The 14,507-nt window shown below is 41.5% G+C and overlaps 1 protein-coding gene across 3 annotated transcripts in view; it reads left to right on the top strand.

Annotated features, from left to right (window-relative positions):
* The window catches only part of MSRA (methionine sulfoxide reductase A), a 353,827-nt gene that overhangs the window by 149,424 nt on the left and 189,896 nt on the right, over positions 1-14,507 (top strand). For all 3 annotated transcript variants that reach the window (XM_060250067.1, XM_060250083.1, XM_060250076.1), the window contains exon 3: positions 10,184-10,303. In XM_060250067.1, coding sequence (XP_060106050.1) covers positions 10,184-10,303 — 120 coding nt within the window. The remainder of the gene's footprint in view (positions 1-10,183; positions 10,304-14,507) is intronic.

The raw sequence follows: 14,507 nt of genomic DNA, 5'->3' as shown, positions 1-14,507 counted from the left end.
AGGAACTCCAAAGGGATCTGTTGAGGCTGGGTGTGTGGGCGTCAACAAGGCAGATGCGGTTCAATGTGGCCAAGTGCAAAGTAATGCACATTGGGGCCAAGAATCCTAGCTACAAATACAAGTTGATGGGGTGTGAACTGGCAGAGTGACCAAGAGAGGGATCTTGGGGTCATGGTAGATAACTCACTGAAAATGTCAAGACAGTATGCGTTTGCAATAAAAAAGGCCAACGCTATGCTGGGAATTGTTAGGAAGGGGATTGAAAACAAATCAGCCAGTATCATAATGCCCCTGTATAAACTGATGGTGCGGTCCCATTTGGAGTACTGTGTGCAGTTCTGGTTGCCGCACCTCAAAAAGGATATTATAGCATTGGAGAAAGTCCAGAAAAGGGCAACTAGAATGATTAAAGGGCTGGAACACTTTCCCTATGAAGAAAGTTTCAAACGCTTGGGGCTCTTTAGCTTGGAGAGACGTCGACTGCGGAGTGACATGATAGAGGTTTACAAGATAATGCATGGGATGGAGAAAGTAGAGAAAGAAGTCCTTTTCTCCCTTTCTCACAATACAAGAACTCGTGGGCATTCGATGAAATTGCTGAGCAGACAGGGCAAAACGGATAAAAGGAAGTACTTCTTCACCCAAAGGGTGATTAACATGTGGAATTCACTGCCACAGGAGGTGGTGGCGGCCACAAGCATAGCCACCTTCAAGAGGGGGTTAGATAAAAATATGGAGCAGAGGTCCATCAGTGGCTATTAGCCACAGTGTGCGTATATGTGTGTGTATATATATATATATATATATATATATATATATATATATATATATATATATATATATATATATATATATATATATAAATATAAATATAAAAATATAATTTTTGGGGGGCCACTGTGTTGGACTGGATGGGCCATTGGCCTGATCTAACATGGCTTCTCTTATGTTCTTATGTATGTTCATGCCAAGCAGGTGCTCTGCCACTGAGCCACCACCCCTTTCCTACTAGGGATTTGAATCTGACTCTCCCATTGCCACCCCCAGTACTTTTGCCTTTCCAGTTAAAGCACAGAGTCCACATATGCAGAGATGCTCACACCCAAACACTTACCATCTCTCTCTCCACTGAAGGGAATAGGGGATCTCCAACGGTTCAAGTGTTAATTTGGCATTGAATTACTCAAGGATCTGCAAGGTTATTGCTGAAACAATAGCATCTTTGCAATTTTAACAGGGAAACTGCAGATGAAAAAATAAAAGCTAATAAGGAAAAAAACTTTGGTATTATCCAGTCTACTGCTAATTGCTGTATAAGCAACACAGAATTGTTCCCACGATCTTCTCTGCAAACCTACTAATAATTCTATTGCATTTGCACCCCAAATTGAAAGCTCTGCCATGCCAGAAATAGGAAGGTAAAAATATTAGCAACCAATGCTGCAAAAGTTCTTGGCTGCTGACACGCCATCAACATTACTTGGGGCTATTACATTACTTCCTTTGCTTTTATAGCTTCTTTCTGAAGTGTGCAAGTGCCACTGAATGTTCCTGTAGGTGATATAGCAGAGGGTACACACCTGAGTTATGTACAATTCAGGGATGTTGTTTTTTAAACATGCGGTTGTTGTCCACCCTTTCCCCACAATGTATACATTCTGTGCATTAGTATTATTGTTAAACAGATGTAACTGTTCATATAAACAAGACCCAAATGATCTAGAGATCTCTTCCTATTTTTCCCCATAAAATACTCAGCCATTGTTGTGAAGTGGTCTTGCTCTTTCCCTCAATTCTCTCTCTCTCTTTTCTTGTCCTGCCCAACTCCAAATATTGCATGGCATTCACCTCTGTGTTCCATGACTATAACTTTAAGGACAAAATCTGCTGCAAGCACTGGGGCCCCTAGGGAACCCCCTTGAAGAGGAAGTGAACTCCAGAGCTGGTCATACAGGGACTTGTTGCCCTTCTTTGTCATTTCTTGCTTACCTTTAAGCACTGTTTGGTGCTTGAGAGCAACTTTGTGTTAGGGCTAAGACAGCCTCAGTTTGTGGCTTGGGAGTACCCGGAAGCCTCTGAGGTTGAAAATTGCCAGTGTAAGGATGAAGAGGCTGGGTGGCATTTGCTGTGAACGCTTCCCATGTTATGCAGTTGGGCATATTCCCCTAAACAAAAGATTCCTCTCATTCTCAAGATCAAATGCCTTTTCTACATATTTCAAAAGAAATTCTTTGTTGTTATTACTATTCCCATCATTATTTACACCAGTACAAAGTGAGGATAAAGGGTTTTGGTTGAAAAAGTTCCCATTTTTGATCTGACATGTTTTCATTTTGCACTGGGAGGATGGTTATACGAGGCACAGAGAAACAAAGGCATTGGACTCCAGATGCCTTCAAAACACTTGCAGTCACTGTGACATTACCAAGGACAGTTTTGAAGTACACTGTGGTGTAATAAGGGGAAACTGTCCTTGATTGAAGTTGTGTTAACATTCTCTTATTTCAAAGGATCACATCTTTATCTTTTCATATATTTTATCTCTTGTTTTTGTTCCTTGGGAAAAGGGTAATATAGTGGTAGACCCCACAGGCTGTGTCTCCTCTGTTACCTGTTTATGCCCATTTCTATAATCTTGTTTCCCAAGGTAGTAGAATTGTATATTTAAGCCTGGCAATATTTTTCATTCATTTTTCTTCTCAGTTTGCATCTTCTTTATCCATCTTAAAGTGCATTGAGTTTGTTCCCAAGTCAATGAGAGCTGTTAACACCTCCCCCTGTACACAGAGCTTTTTGATTATCATTGTATAATAAGAAGTATGAAATTTTTGACTATTCTCCTTGGAATAGTTTTGGAAGGAAAGCACCCTTTATGTTGATAATACTGCTCTGCTTCTTCACATGAGATTTGCTCTGCAGAGATCATTAAAAATTTTCTCTGAGTGTTGCATTAAGGAAGGCCTTAAAATAAACTACCAGAAAACTAAAGTAGTTGTTTTCTCTCTTCAAAAAATGAATCATTCAGTGTTTAGACGGACTCTAAATGGTGAAGAAATCCAGCAAACAAAATAATTTTTATATTGTTTTCTCATCTAATCTAAAATGGTCACTGATAAGGAAAAAAGCAAAAACCTGCACTGATAGTATATTTTTCCTGAAATGGAGTGAGAACTATGTTCCAGCTGCTATTCAAGTCATCCCTACTATTCTTTAGGGAGTAGCCATAAGGATTGTCTCAGCAAATGAAAATATTGACCATCTCCTTTTATATTTTCTGTGAAATTTATTAAACATTCCTTAATGCATAGCTGGCATTGCTGTCTGTTCAGAACTGGGCCAACCTCATCTTGAGGCAAGGGCTTGCTGATAAGCATTTTGAATCAAGACATGTTTGAGCAGCAAGAGCTACCTGGCACTCCTGATGGAGGACTCTTATAGATCAACATGGTTTAAGACTGTATTTGAGAAACTTCTGGCTCTCAGGGTTAATCTGGACACTATCCAGGACCTGGACTTTCATGCCTTATTGGCTTCAGTGAGAAATCATATAAAATTAATCAATCATCAAAGCTCTGCCTTTAAAGCACACTGCACCCATCCATCCCAATTTTTCGATATCTCTCCCCCCCCCCCCCCCTAAATCTCTACCCTTCTAAATCTGTTTACTTCTGAAAACTTGTTAATGGAGTTCATTCTGGTCAGACTAAATGCTCACTCCTCAGCAGTTATAAGGGATAGGTTCATATGTTTATCTTATCTAGGTAAATCTGCCCCTGTCCCTTAGGTAAGATGGACACAATTACATATCTTCTACGGAGTGTCCTTTGTATGCTAATCTCAGTGTTCTGTTTCACTGTATTTGCAAGCTCATTCTGATGTATATTACATGTCTATCTGCTGTTTTTGTTAACCATTTAGTCATGTTTGACTCTCGGTGATTCTGTGGGCCAGCTCTCTGCCTGTTTTCCAATCTTGCACTATTTCTTTGAGTTATTCCATGCTCAAGCTGGTGTTGACTTTTATGGTGTTTAGCCACCGTGTTCTTTGGCAGCCTGATTTCCTTTTGTTGCTAATCAATCCAAGCATAGCTGCATTTTCTAGTGAGTTCTTCCACATGACATGGCCAAAATAAGACAGTCGCAGTTTTGTGATTTTCCCTTCCAATGGCATGTCTGGTTTTATGCGTACCAATACTTGCTTGTTTGTCACCTTTGCTGTTTTGGAACACGCAGGAATGTTCTCCAGGACCACAGTTCAAATGAGTCGATTTTCCTCCTTGCTTCTTAATGATCCAACTTTTGCAGCCATAGGTTGCTATGGGGAACACAATAGCACAAACTAATCTGCATTTGGTAGCTAGGGTGATGTCCTTGCTCTTCCATATTCAATTCATGCTCATCATTACTGTATGGCCCAGTGTGATTCAATGTTTTATTTCTGGACTGCATTTGCCACTTTGGTTGATCCAGTGGTCCTAAGCAAGTGAATTTTCACACATTCAGTCTCTTCGTTGTCAACTATTATTTTGATGTTTCTATTCTTCTTGGTGGCCATGATCTTGGTCTTTTTGATGTTTAGGAAGAGGCCAAACTTCTCACTTTCTTCTTTGATTTCTTGATCAGATATTCCAGGTCTTCTTTAGTTTCCAAGAGGACAGGGATCCAAAAAAAAACTCTAGTGGTTGCCAAAATTTTTTTTTACTGTTTTTGTCTATTGGGAGGTAAGTGATTAACAACAGCAAGTGATTAACAACCATTATTCATGGCTCAAGATCAATGTACCACAGAGCTTTTATTGGATGAAAGGAAAGCACCTGTGAGATTCACGGCATGCTTGGATAAATATATAGCTTGTGATTTCTGTGTGCCTGGTGCATCAGAGGTATTTCTTATTTATTTACTTAGGTGATTTATAGTTGCAAGAACATAAGAAAAGCCCAGCTGTATCAAACCAGTGGTCTATCTAGTCTAGCATCCTGTCTCATACAATGGCCAACCAGTTCTTTTGGATGGCCAACAATAGGGCATAGAGACCAAGATTTTCCCCTGATTTTCTCCTGGTTCTGGAATTCAGAAGTTTAGTGCCTCTGAATGTGGAGGTTTCCCTCAGTTACTTTGGCTAGTACCCTTATCCTTCATCTAATCCCCTTTTAAAGCTGTTTTATTCCTGTAGCCATCACTACATTCTCTGGCAGCAAATTCCACATTCTAATCCCTCTAATTATTTTGTCTTTCCTGAGCCTACTGCCCATCAGCTTCATTGGATGCCTTTGAGTTCTAGTGTTTTGGGAGAGTCATGTTTTCTTACTGGAACTCAAGCCGTGTTTCTTGAGAGTGATTCGGTAGAATGAACAGGATGAGAAATTAAGAAAACAATGCAGTATGATTAGGGTTCATACATGAAGCTGCCTTCTACTGAATCAGACCATTGGCCTATCAAAGTCAGTACAGTCTGCTCAGGCTGGTAGCAGCTCTCCAGGTCTCAGGCTGAGGTCTTTCACATCACCCACTGCCTCATTCCTTTTAACTGGAGGTGCCAGACATTGAACCTGGGACCAGCCAGAAGTCTAAAAGCAGTATTGAATCAAGCATAGGTATTAACCTGGCACATTAAATGATGCAAAATTACATAGTAGGATCTTCCTGACATCAAGCTATATGCAGTTGTATACACTATAATCCCTAATATTTTGTGGAAGTTACTGTAATTAATCAAGTACTGGGTGGTTAAGATTTGTGACCTAATATTTCCCATAAAAAGACTCATAAGATTAAGAACATAAGAGAAGCCATGTTGGATCAGGCCAATGGCCCATCCAGTCCAACACTCTGTCACAGTGGCCAAATTTATATCTATATCTATATCTATCTATATATACACACACATATATATATACACACTGTGGCTAATAGCCACTGACCTCTGGACCTCTGCTCCATATTTTTATCTAACCCCCTCTTGAAGCTATCTATGCTTGCAGCCGCCACCACCTCCTGTGGCAGTGAATTCCACATGTTAATCACCCTTTGGGTGAAGTACTTCCTTTTATCCGTTTTAACCTGACTGCTCAACAATTTCATTGAATGCCCACGAGTTCTTGTATTGTGAGAAAGAGAGAAAAGTACTTCTTTCTCTACTTTCTCCATCCTATGCATTACCTTGTAAACCTCTGTCATGTCACCCCGCAGTCAACGTTTCTCCAAGCTAAAGAGCCCCAAGCGTTTAACCTTTCTTCATAGAGAAAGTGTTCCAACCCTTTAATCATTCTAGTTGCCCTTTTCTGGCAACTCTTTTGGGATCATGAAATAATTTCCTCTTAGATCATATTGACAAGAGACTGTGCCTGTGTGTGTGCATGCATGTGGAACTCTTTTGACAGAAAAGGGATGGAAGGTCGATTTTGCCCCCTTCACCTGGATTGCTAAGGAGGAAAAGAACACAGGGGAAATGCTCTGAAAATCTTGTTGTTCTCTAAGTTGCTACTGGACCCCAATGCAACATGTTATTTTTCTGTATGCCTGAATTTGTTCTCATACAAATTTCTAATACAAGGTGGTTGAGTGTAGCATCATTGACTTTTTGGATTGCCCCATAGAAGGGGTTTCATATTCAACTTTGTAGAGCATAAATTGCTGTCCTCACACCTTGCTAGGATTGTTTTTTTCTTCCTGTTCTATAAACCATTTTTCCAGCATACTGTTTTTTGTTTTAGTCCTGACAAGTAAAGATTGATCCACTATAACTTGATGAAGACATAACACAAATCCATGGTTTAACTTTACCTATGGTTAGTTTGGGAAACGGGTTCAGCTTGAAGATGCCAACCCATGGTGATTTCATTACTTGCGTTGTACAGCCATGGAGGATGGAGCTGAGGAATAAACCAAGATTAAGCCTGCATGTCTCTATTCATTGCAAAACTCTAATTGAGATTAACTATGGATGATAAACCAGTTTTGGATCCTAGTTTCAGATACCCTAGCCAACTATACTTAATAGAGTAGTTATGTTTAAAATTAGTTTAATTAAACTATAGTGTATTGTGATGTCTGAGCTGAGCCTGTGTCTGTATATGGCTAGGATGCATAATATTTTCCTTCAATATCTTTATGAGTCTGAATTGTGGAGCTGAGGCACCATTAACAAGGTATAGAGAAGAATGTATCTATGCAATAAATAGCTTTTGCAGGATTGAATGAATTTAATGGTATCTCTTTGACATGTACATTTTCTTCTTCTTCAGTATGTTGCATAATTAGAAATCAAGTTTCAGTTTGTCATTTGCTGTATTGACATTTGTGATGACTAGCTAGGAATCAAATGTTCAGTTGTTTTATTGTTCTTTGTGTTCTTGGATGCTGCCTGTGAAAATGCTGCAATTAATTCCTAGGTTGGCATCCTATCCAGGCAGAGTTTCAGACCATATCTTCTTAGTTTCAGCAGTTGGCTTTCTCATATCTTTACACCATTTTCTGGTGTTATGGCTAATCAATTACAGAGAAGCTGGTGGACCAAACCTAACTTTCCCAGGGAAGGTAAGCTGGCAGGTAAAGGATGAGTTTGGGTAAGTATGAGTTTGGATAAGATGTTGGGAAAAGTCCTAATACTGGGCCCTGAGTGTAAAAGTGGATTTCTGGAAAAGAGGTTTCTCTGGTCTGGGCATCAAAAGGATGCAGTTTTGGTGCTCTGAACCAATATTCAAACTTCTTGGGAAACAGAGAGCTCGGAGACCCAGAATACGCTTCCACATTCATTTCTCTTAGTCCTTTTATCTAGTATTAGATGAAGAACATTCTGGATGTACACTTTTTAGATTGTCAGTGATATTGTCTCTTTGTTTTTTGTACATTTCAACCAGCAACAAAGATAAGAGCTGGCCAGAGAACATGACTTTAGTTTGAAGTTAGTTTCTGAAGTTTCAAAGACAGGCCGTGTCTTTCTGATCTATTTGATGGCAGGTATGGCTTTGTTCTATTAACTGAGTTTTCAAAGCAACTTTGAAATTGAAAGAAGGCAGCAGAACTATTATGATTCACTCAAAGAGATGACCTGGCCTAAATCACTCTGGACAAATACATATCAGGATGTCCAGTAGAACCCAGCCTCCCATCAAGATCTCATGATTCAAAATAAACACCGAACACCAATATTGCATGGGTGATGGCATTGATTAAAACAACTTAGAAAAATGGTGCTTTGAACCTAGCTCACTGAAAACATATAGATGAAAGTATGAATATATTAAGCTCCTTTATACCCAGTCAAACCATTGGTTCATCTCATCTAGTATTCTCCCACCCTCTCTTCTGTACAACAGATCTCATGCAGGTTTTTCTCTGAGGTCCTTTCACCTGGAGATGCCAGGGATTAAACTGAGAACCATGTGCATGCAAATCTTCTAGCTTCCTACTGAGCTATGTTTATATGCAAAGCAGAGGTTCTATATATGGAGCTGCTATAGTTGCCGTATTTTTTCTGCTGATTAGCTATTTGGTAGTTCTTATCTGCAAATCTTGATGATTGGTGAAACACCTTTGAAGTCAGTGGAATTTTGCTGAATTGAGATCCTGACTGACCTGGTTAACTGGCCATGTTGGTGAACGAATGCTTCATTTTTATGTGCACTTTGAATATTATTTGCATGCATAAATTGGCTAGCCTGAGAGGATTTCCCCCCCCCCTTCCTATATGATCTCTAATTTAGTTAATTATTGCTCTGCCACCTTTTAAAGATTGCAGATGCCAGGAAGCAGAACATTAAATGAATGTTTGCCATTAATACAAATTATTGTGTTTTGACAGTTTGCTAATCAGCTAAAAGAAAATTATGTTGTAAAAATGTGTATGATTGGTATTCAACCAACCCTAAGGCTTTTGTGTGGATGAGGATTCTCTTCACTAAAGGTTGCACATTTTGAAAGTCATAAATATTTCTGGTAAAGAAGCACCTTCTAAAATGATGACAAATCCCTTTTGTTTAAGAAAAACAAAAGATTAACGTATTTACAACAAAAATTGAAAAAAAATCTAGTTATGTGATTGGCAAAGTTATGTAGGTAGCAATCCTAAACTGGTTGGCTGAGATGTAACTCCCATTTTATTCAATGTGGCTTACTCCCACATTGTTTCTTAGGACTGCAGCATTGTGTTCCTTGACAGAGTTTCCTTGGGAGGTACTTTAAGCTTACACTCTTGAAGCTAAGTTCGGAGTCTTTGGTTGTGTACTGAAAACAAAAACACACAAAGCTTTTTGTATCTTCATAAAAAATGATTCTCTTTTTTTGTTTGGTATTAATATTTGTACATTTATACACATTTAAATAATAATTAAAAATAACTCATACTCTAATGGAATGAGGTTTTGTAGATTCCCAGTTTGTCAGATATTGGGATTTTTTTTTAAGAGAATGGTGCTGCTTTTCAGTAAGGGTTTTGTGGTTCATGGCCTTCATTATTGAAAAGTTGCTGGAAAGAGAAATGCTTAATTTGGCAAGTGAGTCAGCAGTGATCCTGCTCCCATCTTCTACACAAATAGCATACTTTTTAAAAACCACTATTACGGGCTCTTTGCTAGGCTGCCCTTAAAGATCACTTGGAGGCTTCTGGAAGGGCAGAATGCAGCAGCTAGCTTTTTGTTTTTGTTTTTAATTAGAGTGCAGAGAAGAGATCACACCAGTCTAGCTGTAGTGGCTGCACATGTGCGAACAGGCTAAGTTCAAGGTGATGTTTCCCACTTGTGAAACACTTGATACCAGAGTCTTGCATACCCTAGGTAGTGCCTAAGTCTTCTCTATGTACTGAGGTAACATAGGGAGGCTTTGATCTCTTTGCCCCACATAATTTCCTTTACTGTTGTAGGATACAAGAAGCTACAAAGCTGTGACTTCTCTGTTGTGCATACTTTATGGAATGCCACCCCAAGAGTTCCAGTTGGCTCCTTGGCTTTACAGCTTCCACGTACTTTCTGAACTGTTCTGTTATGAAGGTTGCAGCCACCAGGTTGCCCCATGTGTTGTTTTTATGACTGTTCTATTACACCGTGCTGTTTTGTTGACTTGTTTTTGTTTATAAATGTGTTTTTAGCTCTGTTATGTGTTGCCCCAAATCCTTAGTGTTCTGAGCAAAGAGGTGAACTTTTAAAGTATGTTAATCATATTTGTACTTTGGGTTTTGTTTCTTGCAGGTATGGGCTGTTTCTGGGGAGCAGAAAGAATATTTTGGAGGCAGAAGGGAGTCTTCTCAACTCAAGTGGGTTATGCAGGGGGACATACTCCAAATCCTACCTATGAAGAGGTCTGTTCAGGTAGGTCTGTTTGCTTCATCGATTGTGAGCCTTAGACCATTCTGAAGTTTAAAAAAAAACCATAGAAGGGTGAGATGAAACTGCAGCTAAGGATTAAGGCAGTTGACATATGAATATTTATTTTATTTGTTAGATTTATTTGTTAGATTTATGAAGCACCCATCCCTGCTATAGCAGAACTCTGGGCAATATACAACAGAGATAAAAACATTATGCATAAGTAAACAACTGAAAAATAGGTTATTTACAATCTAAAATCAGATGACAAAATCCTTTCATTACAATTGCAGACTGCCAGCCACTTTGTGGGCAGGGGGGAAGATGGCAAAAAGAATATGGAGAGCAGAAGATATTAGAATCATAGAATCACAGAATCATATAGTTGGAAGGTTCCTCCAGAGTCATCTACTCCAAACTCCCGAACAATGCAGGAACTTCATAGATATTTCCTGCACATACATACATCCCCAGTGACCCCTGCTCCATGCCCAGAAGAAGGCAAAAACCTCCAGGATCCCTGGCCAAACTAGTCTGGAGAAAAATTGCTCACTGATCCCAAAGTGTCAATCAACATTTCCTTGAGCATGCAAGAAAGGGCCATAAGAACTAAGTACTGATGCAACCCTTCCTGCCCTTCTCATGATCTGCCTTATTCACAGAGCTAGTGCCTATTGGAAATTTGATCAAGTGGTCTTAGTTGACATAAAAAAAAAATTGAGCAGATTGGCTCTTCGAAGGAAGCATTATATGTGAAACGTGATCCAAGTTGACGGGCACGTAAGGGAACTTCATCTTTGGAGCCAGGATTTGTAAGGAATTTGGATACCACACAGGATTGAATAAGAAGGGAGAACGACTGGACATTCTCTGGACATTGAAATATTGTGGAGCCTTTCCTTTTGTGAAACTTTTTGATATACTGTGTATTTGGTATTATTGGAAACAAACATAAGCAATAAGAATTACTTTGTATATATCAGGGGTGGCCAATGGTAGATCTCCGGATGTTTTTTGCCCACAACTTTCATCAGCCCCAGCCAGCATGGCTAATGGCTGGGGCTGATGGGAGTTGTAGGAAAAAACATCTGGAGAGCTACCGTTGGCCCTGGTATATATTATTCACAGAATCAGCATTGCTGTCAGATGGCCATCTAGCCTCTGATTAAAAACCTCCAAAGAAGGAGAGCCCATCACCTCCCGAGGAAGTCTGTTCTACTGAGGAACTACTCTAACGGTCAGGAAGTTCTTCCTGATGCTTAGCCAGAAACTCTTTTGATTTAATTTATCCCATAGGTTTTGTTCCGACCTTCTGGGGCAACAGAAAGCAACTCTGCTCAATCCTCTATATGACAGCCCTTCTAGTACTTGAAGATGGTAATCATATCACCTGTCAGTTGTCTCCTCTCCAGGCTAAACATACCCAGCTCCTTCAACCTTTGCTTACAGGACTTGGTCTTCAGACCCCTCACTATCTTTGTTGCTCTCTGCTGGACAAGTTCTGGTTTGTCTATATCCTTCTTAAATAGTGGTGTCAAAAACTGAACACAATACTCTATGTCAGGTCTAACCAGAGCAGTGTAAAGTGACGCCATCACTTCATGTTGATCTGAACACTATACTTCTGTTGATACAGCCCAAAATTGAATTTGCCTTTTAAGCCACTGCATCAAACTGCTGACTAATGTTCAGTGTATGGTCCACTAAGACCCCTAGATCCTTTTCACACATACAAGTGCCAAGACAAGTCTCCCCCATCCTATGATGATGCATTGGATTTTTCCTACCTAAATGCAGAACTTTACATTTATCTCCATTAAAATTCATTTTATTTGTTTTTGCCCAGTTATCCAGCCTGTCAAGATCATCCTGTATCCTGCCTCTGTCTTTTACTGTATTTGTGACCCCTCCCAATTTCATATCATCTGTAAATTTAATAAGTATTCCCTCTATTCCTTCATCCAAATCATTTATAAAGATGTTGAAAAAAACAGGTCCTAGGTCAGATCTTTGTGGCACTCCACTTGTCTTGCCTCTGCAAGCAATCTTTGGGTACAATTTGTCAACTGGTTAGTTACAGATCAACTTGTCAACAAGAATAGTATGTGGAACCTTATCAAAAGCCTCACTGAAATCAAGATAAACTATGTCTATGACATTCCCCTGATCCAGCAAGGCAGTAACTTTCTCAAAAAAGGAGATAAGGTTAGTCTGACATGACTTCTTCTTGAGGAACCATGCTGGCTCTTAGTAATTACATTCATCTTTTTCTAAATGTTGAAGGACTGACTATTTGATGTTGAGGTTTATACTGCACTATACAGCTATTTGTCTTCTTCCTTTAGATAGAGAGCCAGTTTGGTGTAGTGGTTAAGTGTGCGGACCAGGTTTGATTCCCCACTCCTCCAATTGCACCTGCTGGCATGGCCTTGGGTCAGCCATAGCTCTGGCAGAGGTTGTCCTTGAAAGGACAGCTGCTGTGAGAGCCCTCTCCAGCCCCACCCACCTCACAGGGTGTCTGTTGCGGGGGAGGAAGGTAGAGGAGATAGTGAGCCGCTTTGAGACTCTATGGAGTGGAGGGCGGGATATAAATCCAGTATCATCATCAGATAAGTCCGTCAGATGGCTAGTATCAATTAAGCTAAAATAGCTCACAGAAGTGCATAAAACAAGAGGATTATTCAAAATAAGCCTTGGCAGAGCAAATCAGCTAAAATTCCAACTACCAATGCAAGGTGATAACTCTGGCAGCTGAGGTGATACACCTACCTAGAATGCTCTAAAACTCTTAAGAGCACCACTTTTGTCCTGGTGCTGAAACATTGTCAAGAAAGGAGCAAGGCAAATAATCCATAGTCTCAGATCCACTGTCAAACCTGTGCTATAGTGAACTAAAGAGAGTCCCAGATAGTCAATTCTGACTGGAAACGGCTCATCAAGGCCTGAAGCAAAGTTCTTTCTCATCTTTGTGATTCCAAGATCCTTCTCAATGAAAATAAAGAATTAAGCAAGTCTGATGTCTATCTATTGATGGGCGGCCGGACTGGCAACATCCCTGTAAATCTGGACCGGGCGCTGCAAGCCGTGGCAGGTTGGATCAAGTGGAGTGGGTTGAAGCTGAATCCAGCGAAGACAGAGGTTCTTTGCGTGGGTTGCGGTGGGCCAAGAGAGGAGATCTCCCTACCAGCCTTTGACGGTGCGTCACTGATACCAGTGCGCAGGGTCAGAAGCCTGGGAGTGCTACTGGAGCCTTCCTTGACAATGGAGGCACAGATAGCAGCCACTGCTAAATCCGCCTTTTTCCACCTTAGGAGGGCGAGGCAGTTGGCCCCCTTCCTGGAACGTAGCGACCTGGCAACAGTGATCCATGCAACGGTCACCTCGAGGTTGGACTACTGTAATGCCCTCTACATGGGGCTGCCCCTGTACCGAACTCGGCCGCCACGTTCGAGATCGCTAAGGGTCCCTCGGCCCCCGCCAGACTCACCGAGAAGTCCTACGAGGAGGTCGTCAGGCTCCTCACAGGCCACTTCCTGCCACAGCCTTCGCGGGTGGCCTGCCGGTTCCTCTTCCACAAGAGGGACCAGGCCCAGGGAGAATCTGCCGCTGACTACCTGGCGGCCCTGTGACAGATCGCAGGCAACTGCAACTTCCCGAACCTGGAAGAGACCCTGGCGGACCGGTTCGCCTGGGGCCTTCGCGACGAGAGGCTCCAGCAGAAGCTCTTCGCGAAGGAAGAGCTCACCCTCCAGAGCGCTTTCAGCGAAGCCGTGGCGTTCGAGAGGACCACCCGGACTTTCCCCAAGGCGAAGACCGAGGCCATCCACCACGAGAAGCTGGACCCCGACCGTCAGGACGAAGGAGAAGCGTTCCAGTTGCGCCACCCAGCAGCAGCCACCAACCGCACACCACAGCGATCCCGAGCCACCAATCGACCCCCAGCGGCGGAGAGACCACCAGCCACAAAGTGCGCCAGCTGCGGCGACCCCCACGACAGAAGGGACTGCAAGTACCGGACCTGGGACTGCCGGAGCTGCGGAGGCTGACCACTCACCACGAGTCGGCGGAGTTCCACTCCACGGCCTCCACCACACTACAGGTACTGAACTTGCCCCTTACCACCCCCGACAAGATCAAAATGACGGTCCTCATTGAGGGAGCCCCATGCCAAATGGAGGTGGACTCAGGCTCCTCCATTTCCATTATA

This window comes from Heteronotia binoei, chromosome 1 (genome assembly GCF_032191835.1).
Source record: "Heteronotia binoei isolate CCM8104 ecotype False Entrance Well chromosome 1, APGP_CSIRO_Hbin_v1, whole genome shotgun sequence".
Classification (NCBI taxonomy): Eukaryota; Metazoa; Chordata; class Lepidosauria; order Squamata; family Gekkonidae; genus Heteronotia; species Heteronotia binoei.
The sequence above is the reverse complement of the archived record's forward strand: the minus strand, read 5'-3'. Positions and strand labels throughout refer to the sequence as shown.